This window comes from Xiphophorus couchianus, chromosome 4 (assembly GCF_001444195.1).
Source record: "Xiphophorus couchianus chromosome 4, X_couchianus-1.0, whole genome shotgun sequence".
In the NCBI taxonomy this organism is placed as follows: domain Eukaryota; kingdom Metazoa; phylum Chordata; class Actinopteri; order Cyprinodontiformes; family Poeciliidae; genus Xiphophorus; species Xiphophorus couchianus.
Genome location: NC_040231.1, coordinates 33,018,668 through 33,041,999, shown reverse-complemented (window position 1 = coordinate 33,041,999; position 23,332 = coordinate 33,018,668). Strand labels below are relative to the sequence as shown.

Here is a 23,332-nt window from a genome sequence, read left to right as displayed (position 1 = left end):
TTCGGTGGTTCATGTGAAGTAACAGCTGTGGTTGTCTCTCTGTCATCCATTCATCCATCATCTGACACGCTTGTCCCTAGTGGTGTGGTGAGGGGTGCTGGTGCCTATCTGCAGAGGTCAACGGGCGAGAGGCGGGGTCACCCTGGACAGGTCACCAGTCCATCGCAGTCTCATCTATCATACTGTTTTTTTAAAGTGAAACAAGAAAATAAACTACTAAAAATAATTCATTTTTAAAATGACAAATCATCAGACAATATTTTAAGCAGCCTTTATGATATTGACATACTGCAGGCTAAATCTTTTACTGGCTTTTTTCCTCATTTTATGTGGAACTATAACATGGTTGAAACACAAGAATAACCAATCACACTCAGAATAATTAACTGTGTACATTATTTCACAGTTTTGCTTCATCACTTTAGTTTGATGTCAAACTAAGAAATACTGTATAATCACAGTTTCTTATAGAAATGACAACAGTGCCACCATATGGCCAAAAAGAATAAGTATCTAGTAAAAGTATTTTCAAACACCATTAAAGAAAAAAAGCATGAATGACAAGTTTCAGGGGACAAAAAGAACATCATTTTTTTTTTAGAATTGAAAAAAATACAAAGAAAAAACATCCCAATTAGGGTCAGCGGAGCGGCTGCAGGAGGAGGGCAAGAAACAGAAATAAAGGAAGAAGGAGAAGAAAGCTCATAAGGCCAGCAATGAAAAAGACAACAGTCTGGAAGACTGTTAACAGAAGCCAGCAGTCTAGAATTTCTGTCTGCTTCAGAGCGTCAAACTGGAGTGACTGGAACTAGTTGTTCCCAGCAGCAGGTTCCACTTAATGGGACAGTATTATGTAAAATCAACTTTTTGGAGCTTTACATCATGTTATAATGTCATTCCCCCATCATAAACATACCCAGAGTGTTGCCTTGATTTTTTTCATGCATGTTTGAGAAATCTTTTAATCTCCATGGCAACCATTCAGCTGTGTAAAATGCCTGGGTGGAGTGAGTGCGGCCTTTAAGACACCAACACATTCCTCCCGACTCGTCATATATTGACGATATGAGACGATTTCTGACCATGCGTCACATATTGACGCGAAGGGTAGACTTGGGCAGGGTCCTTCAGCGTCACATGTTGACGATTTGGGAAGGTCACATGTTTTACGTGGATTTTTGATGCGAAGGGTTCTCGTAACCGCTGCCGAACCTTCAAAACCCAACGACTTGGTTAGGTTTAGGGCAAAAATTACGGTAAGGCATAGTATAAAACCCCTCGCGTCACATTGACGCGAAAGGGGTACCGTGCGCGTCAACATGTGACCGAGGACGGACCGTAGCATGCGTCAATATATGACGAGTTGGGAGTGAGAATGGGTTGAAGACAGCTCGTCCTCAGAGCTGCAGTTTCCAGGCTTCATCCTCACAGAGCAGCCCCACCCTGGAAGCCCCCACTCCGCTCCTTCAGACTAGCCAGCAGCAATTAGCAGACACCTGTATATACTACTTCTCAGTTAAATGCTTGTAAAAACGTTGTTAAAGGCTTAATAGAGGAGCCATGTTGTAATGACTTCCTGAAGGTGGACTTTCAGAAATAGCAGGAGCTTTAGAGGCCCAATGTCAAGGCATTAAACTACAAAGTCAAATTTCTTTCATATTTTATAATATAGCGTTGTTACAACAACTGAAGGTAACGTTTCCAGGTGCCTGGAAAACACATAACACTGCCCCTTTAAACAATCATTAGCCAGCTTCAGATTACTGATGATTACTCCAGCATCAGGTATGCTGAGATTTAACTTAGGCCAGTTTAGCACATTTATTTTTCACACCCACTGTAGGTTTAAAGTGAGCAGTGTTTGGAGAGGAGGCAGCACCGGGGCTGCTCCCTGGCTGGAGGCGGGTCCAGTCTGCTTACTAAACCGTTTTCCTCAGCGCAGGAAAACTTATCCCGTTGGATGGTTACGGTGAGCGGTTAGTAAAGCCGGACAGTAAAAACCTATCAGTCCCGTTTTGTGAGTTGTTATCATGCGCTACAGCCATGTCCCCCCTCTGCTCCTCTGTCTGCTCTGCATCGGACTGACGGGTAAGTTTTGACCCGTTTTTTTTTTTTATGTGTGAAAAAGTCAATCTGCTGTAAAACAAAGTGATTTTCTCTCGGTTGTCCCGTTTGTCCAAACGCTGATCTGATCAGCAGTCTAACAAAAAGCTACACTTTGCAGAAGTCTTTAGTTTTACTGGAAACATCGAGCTGAAGATTTTTTTTTTGCGAAGCACCGGTTTTTTGTTTGAGAACACACAGAGCTCTCTACCGTCGGCCCGGACCGTTTTGGTGTGTATGGCTGAACAAATCGCTCTTATTCGCGCTCGGACCTTTCAGCCACACACCGGTGTGTGCGCGTGCGTGTGTGTATTTAGGCTGTACAAATTTCTGAAGATGCCGGCGGCCAGAACGTCATTGGGATCCGAGCTAGCTTTCCCCCCCTGTCAGGCAGGGACGTCAATAGGCTTGAAGACTCAGGGGGCTCTGTCCCCTAGATTATGGTATGAATATGAAGGGGGAAGAACCAACACTTTTTTTTTATTTTTGCCATGCAGCACAACATCGTCTTCTATATTAAAAACATTAAAAAAAAAACTTGTCGGACAGTTGTTTTTTTTATTTTCTCGGCTCAATAAATTAAGCACATTTTAAAAATGAAACAGAAAAGTCAGATGTTTGTGTAAACGGAAGCCATTGTACATAACCTGTCAAAAGTTTGGACATAATTTGCTGCGGAGCAGGGGGGGGGCGTGGGGGGGCACGTCCTAACTATCAAGTCCGATGCTGTTGTTGGAAGGGGGTGCGCGCCAGTACTCCGATGTTGTTTTGTTACTCATTCTGCTGCAAGTTGGCTCAATTTTGAGGCGCAAGAGTAACCAGTAAAATCCGGTTTAGGATTTTCAAAATAAAAGATCCGGAAGTAGTTCATTATTTCTTGCGCGGCCCGGTACCAATTGGTCCCGGTGGTTGAGGACCACTGATTTAACTGACGGTCGTGTTGCAGATCATCTTAGATTCATTTGACCTCTTCACATTGCTGGAGACTCTGTCACCCAGTGGGCCAAAAATACTGTGAGTATTGCTCTGCTGCTGAGTGTGAAAGATCACTGAATATGAAAAATATTATCAAAATTCTGTAAAAAAAATAATTGCCAGAAGAACTCCTGTACATATATTCTCACACAAGATAATAGAGCTTTTCCTGTCATGGAGTAAAATTGACAAAGACAGACTTCAGAAAGGAAACAAAGAATAATGCATAAAATGTAACAAAGAAAACTAGGACTCATATAAAGAACGTTAATTACACAAAAGAAATTTACCACTTTAAAAGGAATTTGACTTTACATGCAATTAACACATTAACTTTGACAGCACCACATTCTGTTTTTTAAGAAAGGGTTTATATATATATATATATATATATATATATATATACGGTTTTTTTTTTTCATTATTGAATTTGTCACATATCACTGTTTGCTGCAAATGGCTGGAAGGTCATTTAGAACCTGATCAAAAGAGGACAGTTGAAAAACCAAAGCATGAGGCAGGTGAGGGTGTGGAGGGTTAAAGTGAAGAGAAAAGGAGAAGACTTTTATGTATTTAAATGCTAAATATGAATTTAATGTCTACTTGTTACAGAATGCCTATCTGAGATAATCCTCAGCTGGGCATCCTGAGGCAAAGCTTCCAGCTGGCCTACATGTAGCTGCAATGTTTAACTGGACGTTATTTCTGCCCACAGCTCAAACTGATGTGGAAACAGCTGAGGTGATTCCCAGGCTGCTGTCCAGCCAGGAGACGCATCTGTCTGAGGATCCTGCCTACAGGCTGCAGCACCATCATCAGTGGCCCTTGGATTTCTCGAGTAAAGAACATTCTGAGGCAGAGAACATTATTGTGTCGCTGTCGGCTTTTGGAAGGAGTCTGTATCTTAATTTAAGACGAGAGCGCAAAATTCTTTCAAGAGATTTTGTAATAGAGGAGAGGCTCAGGAACCAAAGTGTAGTAGTCAGACATCTGTCCATGAAGCAGCTTTGTTTTTACTCTGGCTTTATCATCAACCATACAGACTCTCTGGCATCACTAAGCACCTGTGGCGGTTTGGTAAATCTATCTTTTGTTTTCAGATAGCTGATAAGGTGTCATGATGTTCAAATTAATCAATGAATTCAATCTTAAATCAGATGATGTGGTTACAGGCTAACCTGTAATGAGTATATGTTTCTTTCTATATGCATGTAGTTGAACATCCAATTTTTAATACCTCTGTCAGGTTTGGGTTTAAAGTAATCTATTATTTGACCAACATGTTTCCTCTGGATGAAATATTAACGTTTGGAGCATCCCAGCTAAGTTTTACTATCTTTTAAGATTGTCTGTCTCATTTCATAAAAAGTCTAACTATGAATCTAAAACTCTGGGTTTGGAGAATTGTAGGATTAACTTGTCATAAATCTAACCTAAAGTGAGCAGGGCCACACAGAGAACTCCTCAATGTCTTCATTTAACAACGATGGAGTCAAAACAGAAAAGCTGCTGGTTCGGTCATATCTAGATTGATTATTTTAATTAAATTGTGGATTTCCAGCCTTCACTGGAAATCAGGTGTTTGTTGGATTGGATGTCACAGCAGACATGTGTGGGTTTGTATGTAATCTCTCACTCAAACGAACCAGAGACTGGATAAGCAAATTATTGAAAAACTCAGCGTTCATCAGCTGATTAAAAGTTTAAGAATATATCCTTAAAAAGGTCAAATCAATCCAGAAATCTGTCTCAGGTCATTTTGTGTTAGTCATTCACATTGTCATGACGACCCCCTGATGGCAGATGTAGAAAGACTTTCTATCTATGAGCATAGCAGAATTATTGAAATGTACGAGCGAGGCTTTCTGCAACAATTTATTCCTGATGAGATGGAAAAACAGTCATTTTTGCAATATAACATTTATGGACATAATTTCTAGTTGCAGTCAATGTGTTGTGGAGAAGCGTTCTGGTTGAATCAGAATCATGTCTGCTTTTTGCGAGCTACAAATTTTGTACAGGAGGAAGAAGGATGGGAAATTTGTTAGATGAAAGAAAGTTTTAATTTTCAAAATCCCTTTCAATGACATGGAGGTCCCACTAAAAATGTTTTAGCTCTGGTTTGTATTTTTTTTTCCCATTGGTAATAATCTTAAACTTTTAATCAGCTGATGAGAAACCCATTAGAGTGTAAATGCTAAACACCCAGCCCGTTTCTTGCTCCTGTTTCTTTTTTTTCTTCATTTTGCATCTTAAAGCTCAACTTACAGCTTTGTTGAGTTCTAAGTGCACAAACTATGAATATGTGTCATTTTTTCCCCCTACCCGTTTAGCAAACTGTACAGTTAACCCTTGTTGGGTCGCTGAGAGGCCTGATGGAGTGGACAAGTGTCCACTCCATCAGGGCATCACAGGACCAGACCAGCATATTCTGACACCCAGGGGGCATTTAGACTAACATGCATGTGTTGTGATGGTGGGAGGAAGCTGGAGTACCCAGAGGAGAACCTCACTGGGATCTGAATCCAGGACCTCCTTACTGTGAGGCAAATGTGCTAACAACTACTCCACTTTCTTTGAAAAAAAAAAATATTTTCAAATATTGCTACATTAAAGGACAGAAACAAGAAGGTGCACCGACAGCTCCAGGGCATTTTTCCTCAGAAGCATCTCCTCATTGCAGACCTTTCACTTGATGCATGTTTCTGCACAGACTGGGCTAATTCAGATTGGGGAGGACAGCCTGTTCATCCAGCCTGTGGGTGAATATGATCCATCGCAGTCTTTCTCCGGAATTAAGCACCAGCTGGTCCGACACCGGTGCTCACCGAAGAGCTCCCCTGGTCAGTGTGCCGGCCAGCCCATCCACTGTGGGACTGCAGAAGGTAAGAGACACCCAGACGCTGCAGGAGCCGACTGGGGCAGACGTTCAGCCCAGGAGCTGGGTTCACACAAGCATTTCATCTGACTCCATAGCCACCAACAACCAGTCAAAAATGTATCAAATAAGCAGTTTATAAAAATCTAATCAAATATTGGGAATACATCATCCTATTACATCAGGAAGGGACATTAATAATTTTTTAGATCAGCTGCATCCCTGGAGAGCCAGAATCCTGCAACTTTTAGGCATGACCATTGTCATGCATACTGGAAATAAATGGAAAAACTGCCTCACTAGCATGCAATCAGGCTCTATTGAGAGCTCTGCTAATGAGTACATACTGGAGCCAGGTTTGTTGAAGCAGAGAAACGTTTAAAGGTCACCAAACCTCAGGACTGGAGTTTGAGCCTATCTGCTTTAGATTGTTTTCAGATGTCACAAAGCAAAGGTTTGGACCACACACCTTTGACTTTAAGAGGTTAATGAAATCCTGAAAGGCGCCGTGCTAACCCAGTCCCACACACTGCACATTCACCTGGCACTGTTTTACTGGCTCCTGCTCTACTCTCCTGCTTGTCCTCCTTCTCTCATCGCTCCGTTTTCATTTCTTTCTCCTCCTGTCTCTCTCTTACAGCTCCATGATGCCGGCTGGTATGTTCTTGTCTGTTACTTAACAGCAACAGCGATAATCTTTATAGCATTTTTGCAACAACAACAAAAAAAATGTTGTCCTGTTAGAATACAAATAGAAATCAACTTAAAAGTCTATAACACTCAGGAAGTGAATTATTTTCATTTGTATTTTTCTTGAGCCGTTATAGAGCTGTATATTAATGGAAAAACAGCAGGACTATGAGACACAGTCTGTATTTTCTTTTTAGCTTTGAATGTTTAAAGAAAACATGTTTTCTTTAAAAATGTCTGCCTTCTGTCTTTATAATGATTACTAACAAGAAGAATCCCAAATGGAGAGCTTTTTGGATTATGATATGCTTGATCTGATTTTCAACATACAGCAGATCACCAAAAGTGCTTGCTTACTCATTCAAATCATTATTTTTTTTATACATCCACAGATGTATAAAATACAGTCCCAAGGCATGCCAACTGTCTCCTCCAAACTTTCCATCTCATTGAATGGTGCGTTGACATGAGCCTACCTTGGCAACAGGTCCAGTTGTGAAATTTCATAACAACTAAAAGTTTCTCAGTCAACTGTTGGTTGTATTAACTCAGCCAGTTAATAGGAGTCCACATAAAATCACTCATGGCTTAAGTAGATGTGAGGTTAGAGGTTAATGACATTTTACAGAATTAGTGGCTGCAGACCTCCAAAATGCACTTCAAAAAGACAAAATTTTACCAAGTATTTTTATTCTAATTTCTAGTGCAAATATCTCAGTAAACTTCAAATAAGACAAACTAAATTAAAAATAACTTTTCAGGAAGATGCAGAGGATTGTTTTTTACCCATTCAGATTTTTATTAAAGAACAACATGAAGAATGTGCATCTCGTCTGTTCACAAAAGGTGCTATAGTCTTATACAATTATTTATTCAGTTTGTTATATTGATCTATACAGCTATATTAGCATTCCATTTTTTCCTTATTTCCTCCTCCTTCACCCCAATTCCTCTCAGAAGACTGGGGAGGAAAAGAATGAACAAACCAATATCACATCAGAATAACTTTTCCAAACCGTAAAACAAATGGTCTAAACTGAACAGAGTAGCTAAGGAACAATGAGTGTCACCTCACTTTCATTAGGTTCAGATCTGGTGTTGCAGAGACTTGTTTTAAGTAAATAATTGATGGAAAAGTACTAGTTACATTGACAAATAAATTAACTTTTAACATGGGAAAAATGTCTTGTTATAAGTGAAATAATCTGCCAATGGAACAAGTACATTTTCATTAATAGTAAGAAATTGTTTACTTAAAACAAGCCTTTGTCTTGCTAAAAAGTTACTTGTACGTTAGTTTGTCTTACTTGAAGTTTACTAAGAAATTTGCGTTAGAAATTAGACCAAAAATACTTGGTAAGATTTTGTGTTTTTACAGTCTGTGGCCTACAGAACAGTGTAGGCCACAGAAGCTGGAACCAGCTTCATGGCTCATAAGCTGAAACCAGCTTATGAAGCTGGTTTCCATGGTTTCCATCTGCATCCAAGCCTTGCATCACCAAGTTCAATAGAAAGCATCGGCGTGGTGTAAAGCATGCCACCACTGAGACTAAAAGCTGCTGGGACATTTGATCTGGGTTAGGGAGTCAAGCTTCTCCATCAAGTTTTCCAATGGACAGGTCTGGATTTTCCAAGGCAGCTGCCTGAATGCATTTTGCTAAATGTGACGTTTGGCCCAGAGGGAATCATGGTGTCAGGCTGACTTCATAACTTGGGCTCGGCTCCTTACTTCCAGTGAAAGGAACTCTAGATTCTTCAGCATACCAAAACATTTTCAACAATTTTATGCTCCCCACATAGTGATGAATGCTTGTAGAAAAATGCCTGATGTTCCACGTGACTGTAAACCATTCCATAAATAAGGTCCATACACATGAGGATGGCCAAGAATCAGGACAGGGTTGTCTGCATCTGAAGAAATCTCAACATGATTGCAACCTAAAAGTTTGTCATTGATTGAAAACATATCCCAGATTCAGTGCTTCAGATGTTTTGGTGAGAAGTTTTTGTCTCAGATATTGTGTCTAATCTTTGTTTTTCTCCCTGCTTGTTGCAGGGCAGAAAAAGAAGAAGAAACCGAAACTGGGTGAAGAAGGTCGCACCAAGAGGAACACCATGAACTTACACAAAACATACACTTTGGAGACCGTGGTAGTGGCAGACCTCAACATGGTGCAGTACCACGGTGCTGAAGTGGCACAAAGATTCCTGCTTACTATCATGAATATGGTGAGAATTCCAGGAAGGACTTTGAGTCAAATCAGAATATTTAAAGGAAAGTTATGACATTTCAGTCAAAAGGTTGATCCAATACATATTTAAGATCAGGTTAGACAGAAAGCACAATGATTTTTACTATAAACTGAGAAAAGTGGTTTATCCTCCTACTAGAAAATCAGCTTTCCTGATGATGGAAATGACATCAAATAATGTTCAAACATGTTCAACCTTACAGCACAGCTGCTAAAGAAGTAAACCATTCAGCTTTCTCCCTCACTGTGATCAGGTTGACAACATGTTCCAGCACAAGAGTCTGGGAGTTACAGTCAACATAAGAGTCAATAAACTGGTTTTGCTTCACATCAGACCGGTAAGTTTCACTTTCATCTCCTTTTATAATTTTAACATCCGTAGTACTTTGGTGTGTGATCATGGTTGTGGACATTTGTAGAAAAACACTACAAGGGGGTAAGTGCTAATAATAATTTTAGCTTCTAATTTTATTGCTTCCAGTTTTCTGTTTTTCTTTGAAGCTATATACTATGACTATGTCAGGAATAAATAAGATTGCATCACTGTACCTGTCATGTCATCAGGAAAAACTAAAGATAAGCCACCATGGACAGAGGTCTCTGGAGAGCTTCTGTCAATGGCAGCATCAGGAGTTCTCAGTCCCTCGGTACCTCGGTACCAACCACATTACAGGTGGACAGTACGACACGGCTGTTCTGATCACCAGGTATGCAGTCTGCACCTACTCCAAAAGATAGATCTTACTTCACTAAATTGAATCCAAATCCTGACACTATTACATATTAGAAGTCTCCTTTCTGTTGTATTAAATCTTGATGCAGCAGCCAGAAACAGAGACAGACACAATGTTTTCATTTGTTCAACACATCTGGTAGATTCTCACAAACTGAAGATCAAACCTCCAGATGGTTTGAACATCCCAGCTGTTGTTTTTCAGTCAGTGCTAAAAGGGATAAGGATTCATCCTTTAGTTCTTATGCAATGGATGGCTTTGATTGTAATAATAATAAAAAAATCTTCATGTGGGAGAGAAGAGTGGTAGCTCCTTTTCAGCCAGCTGACTGCCAGTGCTCAGCAACATGGTGGAGGGGCAGCACACTGGAAACTTGTTTAAATGATCAAGCTCTAGGAATCATGGAAAACGTCTGTGGTTTTGAAACTGCAGCTTTTCAAAAACTTGCTGATGTTGTTGATTCTGGTAATGGCTGATGGCTGTAACTAGTGTTGATACAGGAAGTATGAAAAATAGTGATGGGACTTTATCAAGTGAATTTCAATTTGATAATCAACAGTAACACTAAATTAATCATAGTACAATTTACAAATGTTCTCAAAACATGATTTTATTTTATTTTTTGCAACCGTCTGTTGAGCCAGCAACATGTGAGACACTGATTGAAAGATGTTAGATAAACTGATGGAAGAAACTGGTTTTCTGTGCTGGTGACTTATAATGTAGGGCAAAAAGGTTATTTAGAAGAAAAGCAGGATGTCATTTTATCAATTTATTTAAAATATGATTTCTGTTTAATTAAAATTGCACAACAGCTCAGCTAAAAATATTCAGGCATTTTTAAAGGGCATTTTGATGATCTTGTTCCTCTAGCAGAAGTTGAGTACTGACATTTATCAACACTATTAGTATAAAGCAATTTACAACTTTTCACAAATCCTTGTTTACTTTGTCTGAAATCCTGCCTCGTTGTTTTTAATAACTCAGTGTTGTAATTTCTTTGTTTGGTCTCTCAGGACTGATTTCTGTGTTCATAAAGATGAACCCTGTGATACAGTCGGTAAGTATGTTTTACCTCCTCTTCTCTCAAGGTCAATTCTCATATGGGATTCTTAAAATAACGAAAATTCCAACGCCATTTCCAGTAAATAAAATGCACTGAAGCAAAGTTATGTCTCTTTTCTTGTTCACTAAGAACAATTTGCAAGAGAAATATTAATCACATAGTCACTAAGTACTGTATATTCAGTGTCTAAACTAAAATTGAGCACAAAGATTAAATAAAATGAAACACACACAATAAACTCATTCTGTGTGTGGTTATTATTATTGTGTGGCTGAAGCTCCTCTGCTGGTTCTGCTGCTGCAGAGATTCACCATGAAGCCTCCACCCAGAGGAGGCAGCAGCAGCGGCCGGCATCCCCACTCCAAATTCAAATATTCATATTTTTTTGTGTAAATTTTTCCGAAAAATTTAAAAGATACTTTCTTCTGTTTTTGTTATTTATATTTCTTGAATTTGTCGATATTGTACGAATCAATGTTAAATACTTATAAACCCATACATGTCAGAAAAATACACAGACTCTCATAGGGTGTCCTAACTATCTCACAAAGTAAGGACAGTTTTCCAGAATGTGGTGTAATCATTTGCATTCTGTCTATGGTTGATCATTTTGCGATCCGCTAAATAAAAATGTTTATAATAAATGATCCGACATTATGACCCTGCAACGTGTTGACTAAGATGCTTTCACACTGGATAATTCCTTTGTGTTTCAGGTATGGCTTACCTGGGTGGTGCTTGTAGTGCAAAGAGGAAGTGTGTATTAGCAGAGGACAATGGACTAAATCTGGCCTTCACCATTGCTCATGAGCTCGGTCACAAGTAGGTGGTGCTCAGATTCATGTCATGCTTTCCCAATGAAAAGTCTCTTTGTTATTTGTTTGTAGCATTGCTGACAAAATGTGATACTGCTGTGGCGTAATAAAAGATGAACCTCAGGAGAAACATATGAGCTCAGTATGTTGGAAGTAAAGAATAAAATACCTTTTCAATGTCTCTTTCTGAACACGACATGTTTTACAGAGTTTGTGATTACATCCCAAAGTTGAAATCAATGTGTGATAGTATATAATCTGTGTGAAGTGTGTTTCTGCATGGAGACATCAGAAGGAAAGGCCGTTCAGGGAAACAGCTTTCAGTTTAACATGGAGTTTCACACATTTTTTTCATGTGTTACAAGACGAATCATGACGTTCGTTAGCTATATTTTACAAACATTTCAATATTTTACAAGGTCACCCAGTCAGTAAAAAAGTAGATCTCCTTCCAGGTTATTTTAAAAATAAACTGAAAGTAATGTATGAACGGAGAACCCACAAGATTTTCCACAAGGTCATTATTTATGAAGAAAAACATCAAAATAGAAAAACTGAGCCTGGTCTCACTGCCTCTGTGGGGTTTAGGAGAAAGTCAAAGTTATTTTGTTATGTGGTTCAAATGTATGTTTTACATACAGACACAAAAGCTGGTTTCATTGCAAAGCCCACATCTGTTAAAGTGATGGCGACACATTCTGAAGTGTCACAGTGAATAAATTCAATTAGAGGGAAATTAGAAAGAAGACTGCTGGACTTTTAAGAAAAAGGCAAACTGGATAAAAACAGAAAAAAAAAAAAAGAAAACTGAATAACACTGGGGGTCATATGAATGGTAAAAATTTAGTCTGAAGTAAATAGACAGAAAGGTAAGTCGGGCGTATATTGTATTAAAGATCTATCTCATAGAAAGAGAATTTCAGGTATTTGGGATTGTTCCTCTTTAACCACATGGTGATGCATTGATGATTTCCCTCAGCATGGGGATGAGCCATGATGACGACCATGCTAACTGCACCAGCCACTCCCATATCATGTCTGGTGAATGGGTGAAAGGCAGAAACCCAAACAACCTGTCATGGTCCTCCTGCAGCCGCAGTGACCTGCAGAACTTCCTCAGGTCAGAAAGTGTCTCTCACTAGTGATTGTTTGCTTCAGGACCTTACAGACTAGTGAACCACTCACAACCACCACTCAAAATAAAACAAGGATAGATTTGCAAACATATTTTGGACTCCGTCCCTCATATGAGTATTGTTTTCACTGAAACAGATCTGGAGCCAGCATGTGCTTACACTACACAGACCCTAGGAGCCGCTACAGGATGCGCTTGTCTTCCAAGCTTCCAGGGATGCACTACAGTCCGGACGAGCAATGCCAGATCCTGTTCGGAATCAATTCCACGTCCTGCCCTGACATGAAGGTACAACATGCAACTGATTCTTCCATCATTCGCAACTGTATGTCAGTTGACATTTAGCAATAAAAATATGTGTGTGAGGGGGGGATCTGTGTGGTGGCCTCTTAGTAACACTAATGCCTTGCAGCAAGAACCAGCCACTCCCCCGCCCCAGTTTTGTGTGACCCAGATTAGGTTTAGGTTCAAATGGACTTTTTGAGCTTTATATATCACATTATCACATTATTCCCTTATCAAACACATTCATGCAGTGTTGTTTTGATTCATTCAAGAATGCCAGAGGAATCCTTGAATCTCCCGCGGCAACCATTCAGGGTGCCTTAGCGTTTGCTCTCACAAAGCCCCGCCTACGCTCATAGCTCCGCCTTGGAGCTTCACTCCCCAGCCGATCTCCCACCTCCACCCTGCAGCAGCAATTAGCAAACAGTCTGCTGAACGGTTGTATATGGCATAATGAAATGTTGAAGGCAGAGTGTTGGAAAGAGGAGCTTCTTAAAGAGACAGAGGTCCAATCTTAAGGCATCATATTCATTGTCTTTTAAGTCATTTTCGATATATGTAGCATTTTCATAACAACTGAAGGTAGTTACTTCATTGTTTTATAAAATGTCACTATGCGCCTGGAAAACATATAATATTTAAAAATTGACATTGAGAATGAAATAAAAATGAATCAGAAGCAATGTCTGCCAATTTGTGACTCCGCTGGCTCTAACACAACATCCCCGCTGTCTCCTCTGTCTCTGATGGTTTTCCAGCATCTTATGTGTGCTGGCCTGTGGTGTTTAGTAGATGGAGATCCTTCATGTAAGACAAAACTCGATCCCCCTCTGGAAGGAACAGAGTGTGGAACAGACAAGGTAAGATCCTCAGAAATCAACAAAATGTTCCTCTCACCATTTCTTTTTTTTTTTCAAACACAGAACCTTTTCTCAGAGGATGTGCAATGTTCTCAGATTTCTGACTTCAGTACGGTTGTGAAATATGAATGTTTCCTTTATAGTGGTGCAGAGGGGGACAATGTGTCAGTAAGGCTCCCATCCCCCAACATGTGGATGGAGACTGGGGTCCCTGGAGCCAGTGGAGCATGTGCAGTCGGACCTGTGGTACTGGGGTCCAGTTCAGACAGAGGAAGTGTGACAACCCGCCGTATGTTTCTGTGTGCACTTCTATACATCATATTGCAGTCACCAACTGACAAGAGACAAACAAACTAAAACCTGGTGTTATTCCCAGTATTAAAAAAACCCATACAGCTGGAGATTAAAAGGATGGAGACAGCAACTAACTATAACTGATAACTTTGACTTCTTCTGTCTCTAGGCCCGGTCCAGATGGACGGCACTGTCCAGAAGCCAGTGTGGAGCACAAGGCGTGTCAAGGTCAGCCGTGCCCCAAAGGGGCCCCGAGTTTCAGAGACCTGCAGTGTCTTTCCTATGATCAACATGCCAGTAAAAGAAAGGGCAGACTGCTGACTGCATTCATTAATGATGGTGAGAAACAAACACACAAACAAACAAACAAACAAACACGTCTCACCTCATCAGGTGATCTGCCAAATCATGGATACTGTGCGCTGTGGGAAGAAAGGGTTTATCGTTTAAGGCGTTTTCTGTCAGAGGTTTTAAGAATGTATTTAAATCTTTTTTTATAAAGTCCTGATCTACTGAAGTTTAAGCTTAGACCAAAAAAACAAAACAAGAATATGTAGCATAACAGAGACTTTTCAGTTTTCATCTACTGTAGTTATCTTTTTATAGCTGTTCACAGTAATGGAGTTTAACATTATTATTTGTATGTTCATCTTTCATTTCTCCTGCTAAAATCGAGCTGTGTGTGTCTGTGTGTGTGGATGAGCAGATAAGCCATGTATGTTGTTCTGCAGCCCAGTGGGTCATGATGTCCCGGCCCTGATGGCTGACAAAGTTATTGATGGCACTTCCTGTGGACCTTATGAGTCAGATCTCTGCATTAAAGGGAGCTGTAAGGTATGCATCAACATGACGGCTCTAGTTTGTGCTGCTGATGAGGACATGGGTAAGATATCCAATGTATTCTCTTATCCCATGATGAATAATGTGCCAGAGTTTCAAACGGTTGGAGTAATTATCCAGTGTCATTGTATGTGCATGTTCAACCCACACTACTTGAAGCCACAAGTTAAACTTTCTGTGATGATAAGTGAGATCACAAACAGATTTTTAGCTAAATTACAAACCAGTAATTTAACTAAATACAACAATTAGGCACTAGAACTGTTCTACTGGAGATTTCACTATCTTCCCTGAAGCTGCACTCACTCAGTCATAACCACCTGTACCAGGAATAAACTGACTTTTAGTGGCAGTGTTCAGTGGAACGTTTAGGTCTTGAACTAACAGATGTGACTAAAACTAAACCCAGTCGGGTCAGAGCCCAAAACATGTTGGGGGAGAGGAGGGCTTGGAAAAACAGAGATAATGCTAACTTATGTAATTATGTCTTAAATTAACCCTAAAATATGACAACTGTTAATTCTTTGCGAGGACTGTGTGAATACTGTTTAGCCGCAAACACGTTGTCTTTTGGTTATTCACACATGAACTAGTGGAGCCTCTAACTTCTCCTTTTTGACTGTTGGGTTTTACCCCCTATGAACAGAAAATTGGCTGTGACGGCATCATCGGCTCCTCAGCAAAGGAAGATGCATGTGGTGTTTGCAATGGACATGGGGACTCCTGTAAAATTGTGAAAGGAGACTTCAACTATACCAAGGGAATGGGTAGGTGTGTCAGTTTCAGTATCAGACTTCTATCATGCGTTTAGAGCAGGGTCAACTTCACACAATACTTTCCATCTTTGACCTTTTTTTTAATTTAAAAAGCCAGCTCTCATTTTGACAAATTGCATTTCACACACCTGACATCTATTTTGATATGGCTGAAAAACCATCTCACACTACCACAAAAGCCTTTTAGCAAAAAACATGATTTTTTTTAATTGGTGCGTTTCCATGAAGCAAATTTATTTTTGTAATTTCAATTTGCACAATTTTATGGTTAATGGAAATGCAGCTTCAGACTTTGCAGCAGTCCCTTATACTGAGCAGCATGTGGCAAAAGTGTAAAGAGATGACCATTTTCTTCCTTTCACAAAACTATTTTAACAAATCAATATTTGTGTTTAAACTACATAATAGTTCACTTGAGTTAATTTATTTTTCTCCTTTTGCTTGTGTGTTTCTGTCAGGCTACGTTGAGGCTGTGGTGATTCCCGCAGGAGCGTGGAGGATCAAAGTCATGGAGGACAAACCTTTACAGAGCTTTCTGGGTAATCATGTCTTGGTTCACTCACCACAAATACATCTTGTAAATCTGTACTTAAACAGATAGGTAAAATATCTTTTCCCTTGTCTTATGGATGGAACGAATGACAAATACAGATTTCTTTGTGTGTAAATGTGAAATATATGTTTTTCAGAAAACTCAATCTGTAATTTTCCTATAGCTCTTAAGGACTCCAGCAAGAGATCCATCAACAGCGACTGGAAGATTGAACTTCCAGGAGACTTTGAGCTGGCTGGGACCATGGTGCGATATGTTAGAAGAGGACTGTGGGAGAAGATTTCTGCCAAAGGGCCGACTAAAACTCCCTTACACCTAATGGTAAGGTGGGCCGGTGAGCGGGTGGGTTACATATGCTTAGAGACAAAAATGTACTCAGTGTTATATTTAGTCAAAGATTTGTGGAATCAATACTCTGTCACTAAATATGAAACCTAAGTTTAAAGGTGGGTAAGAGTGGGTTCTCCCTCCCTCAGTCAAAAAACATGACTGATAGAGAGAGTCATGTAGGTGAGCTGAGCATTAGGTATGGGTGTGTACAGTTGTTTTTCCTAGGGATAGGTGGGTATAGATGATCAATGGATGTATCTTACTATTGATCAACAGTTGGCTGAAATAAATTGACAGGAGATAAATCAGTATTATAAAGATAAAAAATCATATCCATGAGTGAAATAGGCTCCAAGGTTAACAGCAAAGGACAATGTGAGGAGAATAAATGTCACTGGCCCTTTAAGGCTTGCTGAGCTTTCTTCAGTTACTTTCGTTGTGATCGTAGGTCCTGCTCTTTCACGATCAGAGCTATGGGATCCACTATGAGTACACCATACCTGTGAACACGAGCCAGGACCGGAGCACTGAGAAACAGACAGAACCAGAGTACCTCTATGTCTGGGCTCACAGTACCTGGCAGAACTGTTCAGTTCAGTGTGGGGGAGGTAAGAGTTCAACACTATTCACACCGCCATGCCAACATATTCATTCCTCTTCAGGTTCTTTCACAGTTGCAATACGCACGTTTTCTTTGGTATTTTTTTCTTTTTTTTTTTTTGCTTATGCAATTTAGTATTCCTTATTTGAATCTTTGTAGATCAGGTCCTCAGCAAAGTTTCTGGGCTGAAATAGATCAGTTAAATAATTGATTGAAAATTGCTTCCCTCTGAAAGGTTGGTCTGTGTGATTATTATTGTTTTTTGCTGCATTATGTATATAACCTTTACAGAAATGTTTTTTTTTTTACATATATGTTAAAACTAAGCATGTTGTGACTGTATAATATGAGACAGATAATCAGTGAAAAGCTCGAGCTCCTCCTCCTCCCTGAGCTACTATTGCTGTCTGAAGAAATGCTGACCAAAAACAACCAATCAGAGCCAGGAGGCGGGGCTTAGAGCTGTCAGGCAATGCTGCTCACTGTGCCAATGGAGGAGAAACAACTTACTGTTCCAGGAAGGTTTATTCACTGTCTTAGATGGCTATGCTAACTAGCCTCAGCATTTGTGGCAGGTTATGTTGTGGCAAACCAGCTGTAGAAGAAAACAAGGGGCAGATGGTGAACATGAGAGTGATTGACAGCGCTAAGACCCGCATCCTGGCTCTGACTGGTTGTACTGGGAACACTGGGAGAAGACAGAGGAACTCATTTTTTCCCCCATAAATTATCTGTCTGTCACAACATAATGATAATTGTAACAAATATGTAAAAAAACATTTTTTTAATAAAAGTTTCACACTGCAGCTTTCCTACAGTCATGTTTGCAGTGACTGCATCCAAAGCAGAGTTCAAACAAGGAGCTGAAACCAAACTGCTTGTTCATATCTGTTCTCCCAGTTTTCCTCACTCTGTCTCGCTCTCTCACTTTTCTTTTTTCTCACATATACTCCCTTCGTCGTCATACAATGAAGATCCTGAAATCACATTATCCTTTGTCTAACTTGAAGTGAGGCTTGGACACATCTGTAGTTTTGTTAATGTCTCTTTGCTTAAGTGGAGGGTTTGTCTGGGTCTGGTTATCATCTTCAGACCTGACATCAGGAATCAGATGCTGTGCTGAGTGGGGATATCATTGTTATCCATAGCCATTTGGTTTTTTTTTGTTGTTTTTTTAATAAGTCAAATAGTCTACAGTTGTTTTTCAGTATTCCATTTTGTTTGTCATAATTTGTTAGTGATTCAATCCTATACTCAGTATTAACGTTTTGGGCCAGACACACCTTCTCTGGTACTTTGTAGACTACAGAACCAGTGGAGTCTGACCCATGGTTGTGTTTCATGCAGGTGAGAGGAGCACAGCGGTCTCCTGTATGAGGACAGTCAATAACAGCATGGAGGTTGTCAGTAATAACTACTGTCAGCCTGAGACCCGGCCCCAGGCCAAGGTGCAGCGCTGCAACAGTCTGCCCTGCCAGTACAGGTCAGCCTCCCACACACAAACACACACACATGCACATCAAGACATTCTAGATCAGTGGTGCTCAAAGTGGGTCCTGGATGTTTTAGTTCTCTCCCTGGTTTAGCCACCTGATCAAATGATGGCTCGTTAGAAGCCCTAAGAAGAACACTGACATGCTGAGGAGGTTGTTTCTACCACCAGATAGAGAACTGAAACATGCAGGATGCCGGCCCTCCAGGATTAACTTTGTGCAAACCCTGGACTAAGTTTTAAACATCTGCAGCCAAACATTTACAGTAGAGATATTTACATTTGGAAGTGATTCTGTTTTCTACATTTACTTATCTTTTCAACTGTATGGAAAATCAATATTGTCATTTGATGCAATTATTAATAATTATAATTAATAATTTATTATTAATGAAATTATTAGAAGTCAGTGGTTGACTGACTTCTGACAGCTGGGTTTCCATAGAAACAATAAACAATAAACTGCGCTTGATGATAAATAGGATTAACTGAATGTATGTCTGAATAAATTACATTTTTTTTAAGTGCCTTGAGTTGAGACTGTGTTTGTGGTGAAGTGATGCTATAGAAATAAATTGAGTTGAATTCAGTTTTTCTGCTCCTCTAATCTGGAGCAAACTTGTAGAAAACACTGAGTTTCTTTAAACCAAAGATGAAAACCAGTTTGCTTAGAGTTGCCTTGTTCAGTCAACAACAGGAACATCATTCAGTTTTAAACTGAGCCTGTTAGTCACTGGTGTTTTCCTGCATTTACAAGATTAGTGAGATTGCATAGAAAACCTGAGATAGAATTTGATGTGAAGTTACATCACATGTGTTATAGACTGAGTTACTCAAAATGTGAAGAATAAAAGCTGAGATATTCTCCACAGGTGGGTGGCAGGTGAGTGGGGGCCCTGCTCCGTCTCCTGTGGTAATGGTCTCCAGCAGAGACAAGTGTCTTGTGTTTACCCCTCACTAAACGGCTCATTCATCCACACCAAGGACCGGGACTGCCACGGGGGCAAACCTGTGGGGCAACAGGACTGTGAGGGCAACTTCTGCCTTCCAGAATGGGAGGCCTCAGACTGGTCACAGGTAGTCCAACACTCTACGGTGGGAAATGAGGAACTCTTTGGTGCTACTTAGTGCAGAATTTACACTAGATTGTTACAGTAGGTTTAATGTGCTAAGTTCATTATTTGTTAAAAAATGCTAAATAATCTATGTTTAAACAGTTCATAGCCGTCCAGGGTGGATTTGGAAGGCCTGAGCAGACTAACTGTGAACCTATTAGAGGAAGGTCACTTTGTCTCTGAGTAGAAACGCCTCCTGAAGGCTGAATGCTGGTCCAGTGTCACAGAGTTTAGTATATTGTTGTTGGAACTTCATGAATATAAAAATGGTGCATGTTCTTTATGCTTTGATAATATTTTCCTTGCCATTTTCCAGTGTTCATCAGCCTGCGGTCGGGGTTTTCGCACGCGGACAGTGCGGTGTAGAAGCCCAGACGGAGGATGTGAGCCTGATTCCAAGCCCAGTCAACAAGAACCCTGTGAGGAAGACGTAGAATGCTTTGAATGGAGGTTTGGAGACTGGTCCAAGGTATGAATGTTAGTAAACATATTTAGTGTATGGTTAACATTGAGATAATGATAAGCAACTGGATCAGTAAACACTGGTATTAATCACTTCTCATGAGCAACATTTGGCCTTTTTATCAACAAAGATCTGTGGTATCCTTGTTGAATCCTGGCAACTTAAAACCAATCTTTATTCCTTGCTTTGCCTTAGATTTTCTTAAGCAGATTTTCCAAGTTAAATGTCTGAACTTGCATCACTATTACTCTGAACCACTTTGTTTTTATGGCTGTTAGATCTCTATGGTGCAGTAAACATTTAAACATGCCGTGGTCATCCAGCTGCTCACAGGTGTGGAGTTCACCTGTTCAGTTCTAGTCGTGATGGGAAAGTCCAGCCATTGTAGCGTTCAGGAAGGAGTAGAAGTCTGTGTCCCAGTGATGAACCTGCTTTGGTGTGGGATTCATAACTGACCCCAGATCTTGTGAAGATGCTGCTGAAGCCGGTGAGACAGAGACGTTATCCACAGAGAAACATGTTCTGCAGCGACACGGCTGAAAGGCCAGAGAGCAGGAGGCCATTACTGCAAATGAAGCACATGAAAGACAGAATGAAGTTTGTAAATGTCCACAGAGACCTTCATATTTGGAGACATGTTTTGTTTGATAGAACTAAAGTGGAACTGAGGAAATCCGGGAGCGCAAGTAAGCCTGAGAACATCTGAACTGAAATGCACGGGGTGGCTGCATCGTGTTATGGGGCTGTTGCATTTCATAAAACAGATGCATCATGAGAAAAGAATGTTGTGTAGAAATGTTGAAGCAACATCTAATTTTAATTTGTTCTATGTAAGCTTCTCATTTCAACAACAGAGAACCATAAAATGAACGTAACATAATGGATGACTCTGGCTATTTCAGTGCTCATCCACGTGTGGAAAGGGTGTACAGTCACGAGTGGTCCAGTGCATGCATAAAGACACCGGTCGTCATGGCGACAACTGCCCACTAACTCTGAGACCACCAATTTACCGATCCTGTTACCGTGAATCCTGCTTTAACAGAGGTGATGTAAACTCTGCTTCTGTTATGGACCGAAGAGATGCTGCAAATTAAACATCAATGTCTTTCAATTCCTTCAGTTAGTTCAGTTTGGAGTACAGATTTGTTGTGGTAACATCAAGTTTGTTAATTTTGTTGTATTTTTACAGCAAAACCAGCCGATGCCTGAAGGGTTAACCCTCGTGCTGATTGGATAGCTCCTCTGCTCTGAAGCCCCCCGCTGACGGGGGGACGAGGGAGAAGACATCACCTCCACAGCAGCTGGTTCAATGGATATCTTCAAGTCAAATTGGGTTCTTAGTTGTGGCGCGGAGAGGATCTGTGCCAGACGTCCATCCTTCCCACTGCATCAGGAGAGACGCTTTTCTTTAAGATGAATTGCACATTATATTTGATCATATCTTTGATTCTTTTTTTTTTAAATTTTGGATTATAGATTACTGTTTGAGTTTCCAACATTAAACTACAATATAAAGCACAGATTCTACATTGTTATGGACAAAGAAATCTTGGAATTTAAGAAATTTGGAAAACTTTAGAAACTGCAACTTTAGGTGCTTTTGCTCCAAGCTGCATTTATGTTTAAATTAAACAGCAACAGAAATACTTGATCCACCTGACCAAGAGGTCCTGGTTGATGTTATGTACTGTGTTTAATACATGGGTTTGTGTGGTAGTTTTGGGTTTAAATACTGGTGCTATAAAAATATATGAGACTAAAACCCAAACTTTATCATAAAGATAAATTGTTCTGTGACAGTGAAGACGTGTCTTTGCTAATGCTGCTGTAACCCTGTACTATACCTGCATTACACACACTTGAAGTGATTTTATCTTAAAATGTACAAATTACTTAATGCATATAATTTCAGCTTAAGTAATGTTTAGCATAATCAAATACATTTTACTTTGCTTTTAAATTGCTTGTTCTGTCCAGCAGAACAGACCGTCTCATGCTCTGATTGGAGCATGAAAACATGTTTTTATCATGATTGTGAATCTCAGTAAAGCTGCATGTCAACGTGTATGAAAAATATTTTGAAAACCAATTTCAGGTTTTTTTTTAATAATAGTTTCAGCTAACTATTTGCTGCCTGTAATCTTGTCTTTCTTCTTTGTCTAAAAATATATATTTTTTCATGTATTGGTCTAAATTTGTGTAACCAAAACCTAATTCTATTTTTCAGTTCTATAATAGAAAACTTTTGCAATTCTGTTACATTTTCTTTTTTTACATGAATAGTGAGAATATTTATGACAGCTCCATGAAATGAACATCAACTACATCTGATATTTCTTAATGTAAACTCCATCTCAGGCTGCACAGTGGTGCAGTTGGTAGCACTGTTGCCTTGAAGCAAGAAGGTCCTGGGTTCAAATCCCAGCCTGGGGTGTTTCTGCATGTTCTTCCTGTGTGTGGGATCTCTTTGGGTACAAACCAACAAAAACATGACAGCTTGATCTCTCTAAATTCTCCTTTAGAGAGATGTGTGGTTGTATGTCCTGTGTTGTTCTGTGACATAGAACCATAAGAGAAAAAGTCAGTTGATCACATATTTTTTAAGTCAGACATTTTACTCATCCTCCAAAGAGTCTGACCTCAAAGCGTGAGAGGAAGGTATATGTAAGCTGGAAAATATGTTCGCCTTTCAAAGTGAAATTTCTATAATCAAGGTTTATTTTACTCAGAAAATATTTGACATGCTCTTCAGTCCTAAATATTCTTCTGGCCCACATGCCAATCATTACTCTGTACATCATTGTGAAGCCCGCACCACTGTAAAAATATAAATAAAATAGTGATGGCAGCATTATGCTTTAGAGATGCTGTTGCTCAGAATGGACAGGAAACCGAACATTCAAGCCAAAGTGTTCATTCTCTCTTTCTCAGCTTCCAGCATCATTCTATTGTATTATTTACTTAAACTGAACATAAAATCCCAATAAAATACACTGACCTTTGTGAGCTTATGGTGTTAAAGTGTGTATATGTTCAAACAATGTGAATAGTTTTGAACTTTAAAACAAAAAA

The 23,332-nt window shown here is 39.8% G+C and overlaps 1 protein-coding gene across 1 annotated transcript; it reads left to right on the top strand.

The window, feature by feature from the left end:
* The first annotated feature begins 1,900 nt into the window (after nucleotides 1-1,900).
* Nucleotides 1,901-23,276, top strand: adamts17 (ADAM metallopeptidase with thrombospondin type 1 motif, 17). The gene is made up of 23 exons (XM_028015701.1): nucleotides 1,901-2,088; nucleotides 3,794-4,155; nucleotides 5,792-5,963; nucleotides 8,703-8,875; nucleotides 9,153-9,236; nucleotides 9,463-9,605; nucleotides 10,649-10,692; nucleotides 11,415-11,520; nucleotides 12,493-12,633; nucleotides 12,786-12,936; nucleotides 13,692-13,793; nucleotides 13,937-14,082; nucleotides 14,257-14,426; nucleotides 14,794-14,921; nucleotides 15,574-15,694; nucleotides 16,162-16,242; nucleotides 16,420-16,577; nucleotides 17,035-17,194; nucleotides 18,535-18,670; nucleotides 19,552-19,756; nucleotides 20,111-20,263; nucleotides 21,160-21,304; nucleotides 21,450-23,276. Exons 1-23 carry the CDS (start codon nucleotides 2,031-2,033, stop codon nucleotides 21,467-21,469), a joined length of 3,159 nt encoding a protein of 1,052 aa, XP_027871502.1. The 5' UTR covers nucleotides 1,901-2,030; the 3' UTR covers nucleotides 21,470-23,276.
* Nucleotides 23,277-23,332: the final 56 nt, after the last annotated feature.

Bases quoted from the DNA above. Each gene is read 5' to 3' on its own strand.
- adamts17 (XM_028015701.1), top strand. From the start codon at position 2,031: ATGCGCTACAGCCATGTCCCCCCTCTGCTCCTCTGTCTGCTCTGCATC. The intron at 2,089-3,793 runs GTAAGTTTTGAC...TTCTGCCCACAG, and splicing joins GCTCTGCATCGGACTGACGG to CTCAAACTGATGTGGAAACA. The intron at 17,195-18,534 runs GTAAGAGTTCAA...TGTTTCATGCAG, and splicing joins TTCAGTTCAGTGTGGGGGAG to GTGAGAGGAGCACAGCGGTC.